This window comes from Bos javanicus, chromosome 18 (assembly GCF_032452875.1).
Source record: "Bos javanicus breed banteng chromosome 18, ARS-OSU_banteng_1.0, whole genome shotgun sequence".
Taxonomy (NCBI): domain Eukaryota; kingdom Metazoa; phylum Chordata; class Mammalia; order Artiodactyla; family Bovidae; genus Bos; species Bos javanicus.
Window position 1 is genome coordinate 4,647,261 of NC_083885.1, and position 12,658 is coordinate 4,659,918.

The window sequence follows — 12,658 nt, forward strand, 5'->3', positions numbered from 1 at the left end:
CCACAAAAACTTCCTGCCTCTGAGAGGCCCGCCTCTCGCCTTAGTAACCGAATCCCTTAAGTTGGCCAGACTGCGCACAGTACTCCGACTGCGGGCGGCCCCTGTCGGTCAAGCATTTTCTCTCTGTCCAGTGTCCACTCCACCTTCCTGCTCCTGCCTTTCCTGGAGGATAACTGAGGATGAAGTGTCTTCCATTCTGGCGAGTCCCATCTCATCTATCAAGACTTAGGCTGCGAGCTTCCTCCAGGGCAGAGAGGAATAGGCCCCAACCTTCCATTGGGTCCGGATAATGTCAGTCAAGGGATGGGCGGGTCCAACAGCGACCTGACGCAAGGTTTCTGTGGAGACACTACTCAGACGGAATGGGGCGGGACGACCCGAGGGGACCGGCTTCGCTATATTGGGCCAGAGGCGAGGCAGTCCGCCCTCCGTACTCCGGATTGGCTGAGCGCGAGCCGCGCCCCCCTCACGCCGGCGGCTTTCGCACGAGAAGTGGGCCCATTTCGCCCCAGTTGTAGCCACACGTGCCCTCGCTGAGGGAGTGAGTGCAGATCGGGACGGCCAGATCCGTCGTAGACCTGGGAGCAGCGCGGGCCATTTCAACGGTGAGGGAACACAAGTGGGCGGTGGGAAGGAGGGGTCTGGCGCCCGTAGGGCGACTAAAGCTCCGCAACCGGAAGTACCTTCAGAGCGGCGTCGCACCCGGAAGTGTGGCAGGACGGCAGCCACACCCGGAAGTGTGGTGCTTCCGGGGCTACGGGAACTAATGGTACCTAGCCAATTGAGATGCAGAGTTAAAACAGGTGTTTGTATATCTTTATTTGCTGAGGCTTGGCAGAGCCTTCCTTTGCGGGAAGTGTTGGAGGTTGCAAGTATGTGGTCGTGTTTTTGAATGTTTCATCTGTTGAAACGCCAGGAGAGAACGAGCCCCAGGAGTGTGTGCAAGGAGGCCAGGCTGAGTTAAAGCTTTTAAGAAGTTTCTTTTGCTGCGGGTCACCCTCCATCCCCGCTCCCCACAGGGATGTGCAGATGGAGGCCGGAGGAGACACTGCTGCCCCAGTCCCTGGGGATGCGGAGGACTTGGAGGAGATGCGGTTCCCCAGTGAGGAGGCTGAAGATGGTGGAGGGGTTCACAAGGACTTACCCGATCCTGGAGATGCAAGCTTGGAGAAAGCAGGTATACATTCCCTTCACGAGGGTCTTGGAATTCCTAGGGGATGTTATTCTTGGGGAAGGTTCTTGCGGACCCAGAGAGGAGTCTTTGGGACTCAGGGAAGTAGTTTAAACCATACTTTGGGTCAGTGGGAAGTCATTGTGGACTCAAGTTGTAGTTTAAATCATTGAGGAGTGAAAAGGAAATCAGCGAGTATCAATGGATGTTCACTGGGGAGTGGTGTGAATATAGGCCCTTGAAGAATCAGAAAGGGATCAGTTGGGGTTAGAGAGGGACCCTGGGGGTTTAGGCTGTTTAGATCAATGATGACCAAAAGAAAGTTAATATGGTCAGTGAAAGTGAAAGTCACTCAGTCCTGTCGGACTCTTTGCGACCCCATGGACTATACAGTCCATGGAATTCTCCAGGCCAGAATACTGGAGTGGGTATCCTTTCCCTTCTCCAGGGGATCTTCCCAACCTAGGGATCGAACCCAGATCTCCCGCGTTGCAGGCGGATTCTTTACCAGCTGAGCCACAAGGGAAGCCCTAATATGGTCTAAGGGGGACTATTTAGAAGTTAGTGTCTTTGGGGGCTTTAAATCACTGAAGTGGGAAAGGGGATCTGTGGAGGCCATTGGACACTCAGTATTTACATCTTTGAGGAGTTGATGGCAGTTGTTGGAGGGAATCTTTAAGGAGCCAGATCTTAGTGGATTTAATGGTGATCATTATTGGAGAGACAGTGGACATCAGTGAGACAATTAGAGAGTCAGAGGACCAGTAGGAAGATCTTTGAAGTCCCCAGTGTATATGTAGTGGTATAAAGTGGAGGATTAGCAGAAATCATTGGGGAATGAGTGCTCATTGACCACTTTGGAATTAGTGGATGTTGATGGGGTCGTTGGAAAGGATCATTGAACATTACTGAAAATCAGTAACAGGGGTTGTCTTTGAGCACTTGGGAAGTATTGGGAGGAGGTAATTGGGGACTGTCAATGAGAGAGTGAGGAAATATGAGGTCATTGGGATTTTATGGGGAAAGTATTGATACATAGTTGCCAGTGGATAATACTGGTTGTCAATGGGGATCAGTAGACATTGACTAAAATAAATGGGAGGGTAGTCAGTAGAGGGCAATGAAATTGTGGATTTCACTGTTGAATGTTAATAATGGTCATGGGGAAGGGCCATAGAGGTCATTAAAGTCCTGTGTGTTAGTATATATTATGGTGGTTATTGTAGGGGGGGGGTGGATATCAGTGAGGATAAAGGAGAGTCATACCAATGAAAATAAAGGTCAGGGGAGTCAGTAGGGGTCATTGGAAGCCTTGGATGTTAATGGAGGTCAATGGTGGTCATTATTGGGAATGCAGTGGACATGGAGTAGATTAAATTGTGTGTTGGGGCAGTCGCTGAAGATCATTGAAAATCTAGGTATTAGTTATGTTAATGTGGGGGTCACTGAAATGTTACCGAGCAGCAGTGGGAACGAATAGGAAGTTGGGGGAATCCTAAAGATCTGGATGTTAGTGGATCATCATGGCAGTCTTTGGGAGAATTAGTGGTCTTCCCCAAGAATATAAATGGGTGACCAGGAGAGTCAATAGTGTCGTTAGGATCAGTGGACATCAGTGAGGATAAAAAGGGGTTAGGGTAAGGAGGGGTGCATAACTGCTGACACAAATGTTAGTAGATATAATGGTGGCCATTAAGTAATGAGCAGATATCAGAGTAAATGAGTGGTCAGATTAAATGGGAGTTCACTGAAGATGAAGATATCGATGATCATTCCCAGGTGTTTGGGTGTTTTGCAAACTTGGGAATGGCAGTTATTGAAAAAGGGAAATAATTATTCAGCAGGGAAATAGAGGATTCGGTAATAAAAGTTAGATGGGCTGATTGGAGTTTTTGTGGGGGAGGACATTGAAACCTAAGTGTTAGTAGACGTCATTGAGGGGCAAAGGAGACACCTGGAGGTGTGTGTCAGTGGCAGGGATCACTGCAGGGCTGGTACGGATTTGATGGTTCTGTGGACACATGGGGTTAGTGGGGGTCCACAGGCAGATGACTTACTGGGGGGCTCCCTTTCAGGATCTAAGACCAAGGACCAGTCACCTAGCCTGCTGCTCCAGTCAGAGGCTCCATCATGCACCTATGGGCTCTGGAGCCCCTCGGCCTCTGAGGGCAGTCCTCTGGGCGGCCCTGAGATTGGCTCCGGGGGCCCGGGCGGGGACCCGAGCGACGAGGATTGGCGCAGCAAGCGGAAGCACGTGTTTGTGCTGAGTGAGGCTGGCAAGCCCATCTACTCGAGGTACGGCAGTGTGGAAGCCCTGTCAACCACCATGGGTGTGATGACAGCCCTGGTGTCCTTCGTGCAGAGCGCAGGAGATGCCATTCGCGCCATCTATGCTGGTGAGCAAAGGGGCAGGAAGCAGAGTAGGCGACAGTGACTGGGATCTGGCAGGAGGTCTGGCTGGCTGGCTGGCTGCCTAGGGCACTATGGAGCTAGTTAGGAGTGAGTCAGTGTGTGTGGAAGCTGGCCAGGCATCTGTCCAGGGGGTCTATCTGTCCGTTTACCCTGCTGAGTTCTGATTGATCAACTCACTGGAATGTAACTGGCTGGTTACTTCCTTGTTGCCTGAGAGCCTGAGCGTGGGGGCTGTGTGAGTTGGGTGTTTTTCTAGCTCTGTTAGTTTTCCTTTCTCTCTCTTCCCCACTGCATGCTGTATGCCTGATTCTTGACCATCCCATCATATCTCTGCAAATGTCCCAACTCCCCCAGTTTGCCCTCACCCTAGTCTTGGTGTCCCCGGAGTGACAGTGGGCTTGGACCAATTGTGTGTGCCTTGTCGGGGGTGGGGGGCGGAATGTGGAAGAGCCCCATGTGACCCCCTCCTGTCACCACTGACCCATCTCCCTCCGACCGTCCCTTCCCTCCCCTCCCCCAGAGGACCACAAGCTGGTGTTCCTACAGCAGGGCCCGCTGCTGCTGGTGGCCGTGTCAAGGACTCCACAGTCAGCCGCCCAGCTACGTGGGGAGCTGCTGGCTGTGCACGCACAGATCGTGAGCACTCTGACGCGCGCCAGCGTGGCCCGCATCTTTGCGCGCAAGCAGAACTATGATCTCCGCCGCTTGCTGGCCGGCTCGGAGCGCACCCTGGACCGACTTCTGGACAGCGTGGAGCGGGACCCCGGGGCCCTGCTGCTGGGCGCCGTGCGCTGCGTGCCTCTGGCTCGCCCGCTGCGGGATGCGCTGGGCGCGCTGCTCCGACACTGCACGGCACCCGGCCTGGCCCTCTCGGTGCTGGCGGTGGGCGGTCGCTTGGTGACAGCCGCCCAGGAGCGGACAGTGCTGGCTGAGTGCCGGCTGGACCCCGCCGACCTGCAGTTGCTGCTGGACTGGATGGGGGCACCGGCCTTCGCGGCGGGCGAGGCCTGGGCACCCGTGTGTCTGCCCCGCTTCAATCCTGATGGTTTCTTCTACGCCTACGTGGCCCGCCTGGACGCCATGCCCGTCTGCCTGCTGCTGCTGGGCACCGACCCCGAGGCCTTCCATGACATGGCCACCTGCCGACGCCTGGTCGAAGAGGGCATGCACTCGCTCGGAGCCATGCGTGCCCTCAGGGAGGCTGCCAGCTTCTCGAATGCTGCATCGGCCAGTGCCTCGGCCTACAGTGTGCAGGCTGTGGGTGCTCCTGGCCTCCGGCACTTCCTCTATAAGCCACTGGACATCCCTGACCACCACCGCCAGCTGCCCCAGTTTACCAGGTGGGCTCTGCCCCATGCGCATTTGGCTGGGTGGGGAGGCTTATCTAACTGGGAGGTTCAGCCGCTCAACAGACAAGACTCTGGAGAGAGAGCCGGTCGTGCTCTCAAGACATGCAGTAGAATGGGTCTCTGCCTGATGCAGGAGTCAGCCTCCAGCCTCAAGAAGTCCCCTGTCCTGATGGAGAGGAACTCCCCAGGACTCCAGGAATCCCCATGTTTCAAGGGGAGGTTAGGCCCTAAGAAGCCTCCAGTCTAATGGGGGAGGAGGCTCAGCTCCCTTACTTTAATTGAACTCCCTAGACAGAGGAGAGATGGGCCAACCAAGAGAACTCTAGACTGACCCTGTCCCTCACCCCCCTCTGTCACTGCAGCCCTGAGCTGGAGGCCCCCTACAGCAGAGAGGAGGAGCGACAGCGCCTGTCCGACCTGTACCACCGCCTGCATGCCCGGCTGCACAGCCCCTCCCGGCCGCTGCGCCTCATCTACCACGTGGCTGAGAAGGAGACCCTTCTGGCCTGGGTGAGTTGCACAGGGCTCTGAAGGAGTCGATTCCCACACTGCAAGCCTTCTTTCCCTCCGCTATATCCCCTCCAGCCACAGCAGCCTCCTTCAAGCGGTTTTGTATCCATCACTGTCGCTATCGCTCCACGTGTCTTTGTTTTTAAATATTTATTTGGCTGTGCTGGGTCTTGTTGTGGCGTGCAGAATCTTTCTTTAGTTGGGGCCTGTGGGATCTAGTTCCCTGACCCGGGACCCAGTCTGGGTCTCCAGCATGGGGGGCACAGGGTCTTAGCGGCTGGACCACCAGGGAAGTTTCCCATGTGTCTTTGAAACCCATCAGTCTCAGTGTCTGAAACCTCGTAGACTCATCCTTCTGTTGACCATTCCCTCATTAATGTCTTCGCCTCTCAAGAGGTCCCATTAACTAGGATCACTTTGCCTGTCAGTTTCACATCAGCCCCGCCCTCTGGCCAGGGCACCAGTTGAACTTTGATTCTGTCTGTCCCCAGCACTTGAGCACTGCAGGCTTGGTTCCATGCTGTGCCTTCCACTTGGGGTATCCTTCCCTGTGGTCTCTTCAGGACTGCTGTCCACACTTGTGTTAAAGGTCAGCTGTTTGGGGGGTTTGGTCAACGTGACTCCACTGGAGATGGCGCTTCCCTTAGATTCTGACATTTAGTGCACATTTTTTAACTCATCTATTCCATGTCTGTTACGTATCAGGTATTATTCTAGGCTGAGAATTGTATTAAAAAATTTTTTTTTGTTTTCATTTTCAAGCAACTTTAAACTCACAAAGAAGTTGCAAAAAATTATATGAAGTAGGTCTTTGACTTTGTTTCTCCAGATGTTAACAGTTCGGAACTCATCAACATCAGGGAATTAACATCAGTGGAATCATATCTTATCCACAGGCTTCGTTCAGACTTCACCAGTCGTCCCATTCATGTCCTTTCACTGGCCCAGGATCCAGTCCAGGAGCACATGTTCAGATTGATTGTGTCATCCTAGTCTGGTTTATTCTGGAACATTCCCTTGGTCTTTTTTGTCTTTCACAACCTGGGAATTTTTAGGAAGTACCAGCCAGTTAGTCTGTAAGAATGCCCCTCAACTTGGTTTTTTCTAATAACATTTTGTCAGGTCACACCTCTTGAGCAAGTCTCTTGCAGAAGTGTCAGATGTCCTTCTCTGTGTTGTATCAGGAGGACCATGACATCACTGTGTCCCATTGTTGACATGACTCCTGTTCACTTCATTAAGGTGGTATCTGCCAGGTTTCTCCACTTTATAGTCAATCTTTTTGCCATTTGTAATTAGTATCTTGTGGTGATTAGGTCAGTGTGCTCTTTTTTACCATATTTTCATCCACTAATTTTAATATCCATTAATGATTTTTGCCTGTGACAGCTGTTTCTCTGGCATTTACCATATGGTGATTTTTCTCATTTCATCCTAACATCTGTGTTTATTGGTTGAGATTCTGCTGTATGAAAGAGCTTTCCCTGCTCCTGTTTATTTGTTGAATTTTAAATTTCATATCATGGATTTTTCTTGAATTCAATGAGCTAAAATCTTTTCCTGTCTTTTATTTTTGTGCTCAAACTCTCTCTTATTTAGTCAGCAGAAGCCATGGATTTAGCCAGACTGACCCGTATATCTTTTTATTTTTTTCTTCAAATAAGTTTTTTGACTGCTCTGTGTAGGCATGTGGGATCTTAGTTCCCTGACCAGGGATCAAACCTGTGTCTCCTGTGGTGGAGTATTAACCACGGGACCACCAGGAAGTCCTCCCCCTATGTCTTTTTGACACATCTGTATCACTGCTTAAGTACTTCTTACTTTCTGGCAAAAGATAGTCCAAGCTTATTTTGTAATTTCTCTGTGCCTGTCCTGAAATCTACCATCTGTCCAGTGAGTCCTTGAACCTTTTAGTAGAGGACGGTATTTCAACACCAGGATCTGGTAGTCCCAGGATTTTAGATCGGGCGGTCAGGAAATGACATCTAAGTGGAAGGGGAGGTCACAGGGCATGTGGGTGTCTCAAGGAACAGTACACCTGGCAGAGGGAAAGGACTGTGCGAGTGCCACGAGGTGAGGCTGAGCCTGGCTGTGTCTGAGGAACAGCAGGCAGAGGCTCGTGGCTGGCACAGAGGAGTGAGGGGGAGAATAAAGGCGGTGTGGAAAGGTGCTGGTGACCGATCGGGTTAAGCCTCTCAGGTTGGTATGAAGATTAAGTTGAATTAATCCTCACATCACACCCAGGCTACAGATGATAAAAACTTAAGTGTGTGGAACTTAGAACAGGACTTTGTATACGACAATTACTCATTAAATGTTAAGCACTCTTGTCATTATCTCCAGTCCACAGATGAGTGAACTGAGGTCCAGAGAGTGTATACACACACACACATAGCACCCAGTTGAAATCACTAGTTCTAGCTGATCCCCTGGCCCACTCATGACACAGAAGCATCAGCTTACCTGCTTTAGCCCAGTGACCAGGTTGGAGCTGCTGCCAGGTGCATTTTCCAAACAGGAGACAGGTATGGGGCTAGGGTAGGATGGACAGCACTGAGCTTGGCCAGCTCGGGACCAACTGACCATGTCTCCTCTCAAACCCGCAGGTGACCTCCAAATTTGAGCTGTATACCTGCCTCAGCCCCCTGGTGACCAAGGCGGGTGCCATCCTCGCAGTGACCAAACTCCTGCGTTGGGTGAAGAAAGAGGAGGATCGGCTCTTCATTCGTTACCCACCCAAGTACTCCACACCCCCAGCAGCCCCAGCGGCCTCTACGGACCAAGCTTCCCACAATGGCTTGTTTACTGGCCCTTGAGAGGCAGAGCTTCCAGACTGGGCAATGTTGAGAACCACCACCTTGGGCTTTTACCTCTGTCTTCACCCTGGAAATGGGGCAGGGTTGGGGGGTTGGTGGTGGTAGTATGTCTGTGTGTGCTCAGTCGCTCAGTCAAGTCTGATTCTTTTGCAACCCCACAGACTGTAGCCCGCAAGGCTCCTCTGTCCATGGAGTTTCCCAGGCAAGGATACCAGGGTGGATTGCCGTGTCCTGTGGCTGGTCCCTATCTCCCTGGGCAGTGCAGCAGGATTTGGGGGCCTGCCCACCAAAGACACATGGGTGGCAGTGTGATTGCACACAGGTGAGCAGGCTGCCTGACCAGCCCTCTCATGCCCCTCTGCCTCTGGGAAAATCCTTGAGACTCCCTCTTCCCCTCCCTCTGCCTTCACCTCCTCCACTGGGATGGTGTTCCAGCCTCTGTCAGGGACCGTCTCCTCCATTCCTGGACACCACACGCTCAGTCCTGCGTCAGGGGCCTGCCTCCTCCCTGGGATCTCAGCCCAGAGTGTCTAGGGCTGGCCAAGGTCTCCCTTGGTGGCCCACGGCAGTTATGGAATTGGAAATGTAGGACTAAGTCTGTGCCCTGAAACAGCCTGAGGATATTTTTAAAGAAAAGAGAACTGCACATAAAAGGCCTAAAACCAATATCCACAAGGATGTTTCCTTCGCCCTTCATGTGCTTCATCTTTACCCAGTAAAAAATGACCCCATCCGTGCTGGCTGCTGCTAATATTAATAAGAAGGTGACCTCCAGCATCTACCTGCCTGTGTAACCCGGGGCAAAGTACCCGACTTCACACAGTGACTGAGATCCAGAATTTTTACACAGATCCACTTAGCTTTCACGGCCCATTCTATTCATTCGTGAGCTGGAGATAACTAACCGCTCATGGGCTGTTAAATGAGGATTTGTGAAAGAGGACTGCACCACTTGCTCACCACCGCACAGCACCTGCACAGTCGTCCCAGACTCACAAACCGCACAACCCAAGCAAAGACGAGAGAGAGAGAGCGAGGCCTGCCTGTAATTCCTGTGTGTGTGCAACACCCAACACCCCAATAACCAAGACCCTAGTCCTGCCTCGGGTTTCGCTAAGCTGGAGCTTGGAGCCTCGTGCTGCACGTGTGCGTGCTAACTGTCGCTCAGAGATCTCTGGGTGGTCCACTTTGGTGAGCTGATCACCCGTTGCTTTTCACCCTGGTCAACTGCTGCGCAGAGACGCACTGGACGCGTGCACGCTGTACCGCCTTTCTGCCGTCGCGTGGTTTTGTTTTGTTTTTGTTTAAACCAATCACCAAAGCGCACGCGTATCAGCTGCGTGCTGGAAGATGGCGGGGAAGCTGGAGCCTCGGGAAGTGAAGTCGCCGAAAGTCGTCATGGAGGATGGTGAAGGTAGTGAGGGCAAGGGGCCTCTGGCATCCAGGGTTGAAGGGAGGGAACCTTCGTCCCCTTGCCTTAGTGCAGTGCGTAGTCACTCCGTCGTGTCCGAGTCTACAGCCCCATGGACTGTAGCCCTCCAGACTCCTTCGTTCAGGGGATTTCCTGGCAAGAATACTGGAGTGGGTTGTCTTCTCTAAGGCATCTTCCCAATCCAGGGAAGAAACTGGGATCTGCATTGCAGGCGAATGCTTTGCCGTCTGAGCCACCAGGGAAGCCCTTTGTCTGCTACAATAATGAAATACTGGTACCAGTTCTAAAAATAAAAAAAAATTAAAAACTGCTGTTCAACAAAGATGAGATAAAAACATGTATAATTCTCAGCATCTAGATTAACTTGTCAATTTTATTGATTATACGTGAGTTAAATAGATCGAATACGTCAGTATTCATCTTTTCAAACAAGAAAGGGGTGGATCTCACAAAACCCACTCAAGTGCTGCCACATCTAATAAAACTTAACAGTAATTCCAATATTGTCATTTCACACCCAACACATGCCTCACTTTGCATGGACTCTTAAATCTTAATTGTGGATGGCCACTCTCAAGAGAGCTGCTTTTCTCCCGGGCATTTTGTTAATACTGATGCCCGCTACCCCAGTGAGAGGAAAGACAAAATTGTTCTAGAGGGAGTTGGAAATTGCGGTCTAGGCAAAAGAAGAAAATTGTCTAAGACAATGACCCCCCGCTATGCCTCTAGCACTTTGTTTTTAACTATAAAAATTTTCAAAGTGTACCTAAGCACAGAAAATAAAATGAATGCCCATGTACTGGTCACTGTGTATATACAGTTGTCAACTCTTTGCCCTCCTTTCATCTATCTCTGACCTTCCTACACACTCTTTCGACCACCTTATTGGTAATAAACACATTGGATTACATCTTTCCAAGCACATCTATGCAGATGACAACAGTGATTATGGTTATGTACTTGTATATTGTCTGCCCTACGTTGTGAGCTTGAGAACAGACCATTCATTACCATTTCCCCAGCACCTAAAGCAGTGCCTACTTGGCAAAAGTAGGTGCTCAGTAATTTTCTTTTTTTATTGTATGAATAATGAAATAACACTGAGAGTTCTCTTAGATTATGGCCTCATGTTGAGTGCAAGCTTTCAACAATAAGATGCCAATAAATTGCCCTTATTAAGCTCTTAATATAGCTGCTACTGTGGGGAGAAAAACTCTAGTATTATTACATTTTTAAAAAAAAGGAAGTTATGATTAACTTCACCAGCAATGGAGAAAATTGAAAAGCATATCAAGTTGCCCTTTCTAAACCATCCAAATTGGCTTTAGAACAGGAAGAATATCTGCTATTGATTACTCTGGCAGAACAGGACTTCTTTTGCCTTGATAGTAGAAGTGGCCAGCAAAGGCTTTGCTGGAGGCAGTTTGTCAGAATATGCATAGCATCTAAAACGCTATTTCTTATCTTTCGTTGCCATGCTTGAAAATCAGACTACACAGATGTGTGGACCAGGCAGGGTCATTGGAAAGTTGTTGATGGGAGCAAAACACAGAAACAGTCATGGAAATGGCTAACTTTAAGAACATTCACGCATTATGGAATGCCTATGTGGTGAACATTGTTTTTTGTTTTTTTTTTAAGAAGCAGGAGGAAATAATTAAATTCCAATTAATTCATTACAGTTAGGAATTCCTTGACAGTCCAGTGAATTAGGACTCAGCACTTTAACTGTTGTGGCCACGGTTCAATCCTTAGTTGGGGAACTAAGATACTGCAAGCCTTGCAGCACGGCCGAAAAAAAAGGGCGAACACCGTGATTCGTTAACCAGAGTAAGCTTCATAGGGATCATGTTCTTACGAGGGAAAGCAAGTTGGAATTAAGAAAAAGAGGCAGTTCAGTTATACAATTATAGCTCTATGTGTGTTACATAGAAAAATGTCTGAAGGCTAAAGGCCTAACTGGTGACTCTGAACAAGGGTCTTGAATTTTGGAGGTTGTGCAGAAGTGAAAGCATTTTTTTTAATTTTAAAGAAAAATGCCAGTAGTAATGAATAACTTTAAAATATAAGAGGAAAAACTGTTGAATGGCATCTGGGGATTGTACATTAATATTGGTCTAGTGTTTAACATCTCTATTTTGATGGTTATACTAGTAGAGTTCCCTTAGAAATATGTACTGGAATATTAAGAAATAGTGGGTTATGATGCCTGCACTTTGTGTGCAGAAATGCTCCCAAATGTGGAATCTGATGCAGGGGCAAATAGCACTGTGGCCTATTTCTACAGTTTTCATGTACGTCTGAAATTATTTCAAAATAAAATGTTTCAAAGGGGCTCATACTCCATAGGCTGTTTTGTTTTGTCACGTTGATTTTTTAAAATTTTTGTCAAGATTTTACTTGAACTATTTAAAAGGTTTACCGATCACTCATGATCTTACTTGGAGAAGGCAATGGCACTGCACTCCAGTACTCTTGCCTGGAAAATCCCATGGATGGAGGAGCATGGTAGGCTGCAGTTCATGGGGTCGCTAAGAGCTGGACATGACTCAGCGACTTCATTTTCATGCATTGGAGAAGGAAATGGCAACCCACTCCAGTATTCTTGCCTAGAGAATCCCAGGGACGGGGGAGCCTGGTGGGCTGCCGTCTATGGGGTCGCACAGAGTCAGACACGACTGAAGCGACTTAGCAGCAGCACCAGCATGATCTTACTGCGTGACTAGGACTCGAAATGCAGTGGAGAGGAAAAACTGAGCTTTCACAGAAATGGTTGAACAAGCCAGCTCTAAGAGACATATGGGGACAATCAGGGGAAACCGCATGTGTTGTGGGTATTTGGTGATATAAATGATCCAATGATTAGTGATGATTGTTAATCTTGGTGAGACTCTAGAACTGCAGTCATCTAAGAAAATGTCTTCTAGTAGTTGAGACTGTTTTTTTTTTTTTTTTGAGATTCTTAATG

At 49.5% G+C, this 12,658-nt stretch overlaps 2 protein-coding genes across 12 annotated transcripts in view; both read left to right on the forward strand.

The window, feature by feature from the left end:
* Nucleotides 1-308: 308 nt before the first annotated feature.
* On the forward strand, nt 309-12,024 carry MON1B (MON1 homolog B, secretory trafficking associated). Of its 2 annotated transcripts, none has more exons than XM_061386806.1 (6): nt 309-605; nt 1,020-1,177; nt 3,247-3,567; nt 4,104-4,923; nt 5,295-5,442; nt 8,049-12,024. In XM_061386806.1, exons 2-6 carry the CDS (start codon nt 1,030-1,032, stop codon nt 8,256-8,258), a joined length of 1,647 nt encoding a protein of 548 aa, XP_061242790.1. In that variant the 5' UTR covers nt 309-605; nt 1,020-1,029; the 3' UTR covers nt 8,259-12,024. The 2 variants fall into 2 exon arrangements, with proteins under 2 accessions (XP_061242790.1, XP_061242791.1); XM_061386807.1 differs by lacking the exon at nt 309-605 and adding an exon at nt 615-803.
* The window catches only part of SYCE1L (synaptonemal complex central element protein 1 like), a 30,050-nt gene continuing 26,981 nt past the window's right edge, over nt 9,590-12,658 (forward strand). For all 10 annotated transcript variants that reach the window (XR_009730688.1, XR_009730689.1, XM_061386808.1 and 7 more), the window contains exon 1: nt 9,590-9,672. Coding sequence is in view for 8 of the 10 variants with exons in the window: in XM_061386808.1 (XP_061242792.1) it covers nt 9,609-9,672 (64 nt within the window). In the remaining 2 variants the exon portion in view is untranslated. The remainder of the gene's footprint in view (nt 9,673-12,658) is intronic.

What these genes read in the sequence shown, in the direction of transcription:
- MON1B (XM_061386806.1), top strand. Translation starts at nt 1,030, where the DNA reads ATGGAGGCCGGAGGAGACACTGCTGCCCCAGTCCCTGGGGATGCGGAG. An exon ending in TGCAAGCTTGGAGAAAGCAG is followed by an intron (nt 1,178 to 3,246) that starts GTATACATTCCC and finishes GCTCCCTTTCAG; the next exon opens with GATCTAAGACCAAGGACCAG. An exon ending in CAGCTGCCCCAGTTTACCAG is followed by an intron (nt 4,924 to 5,294) that starts GTGGGCTCTGCC and finishes CTGTCACTGCAG; the next exon opens with CCCTGAGCTGGAGGCCCCCT.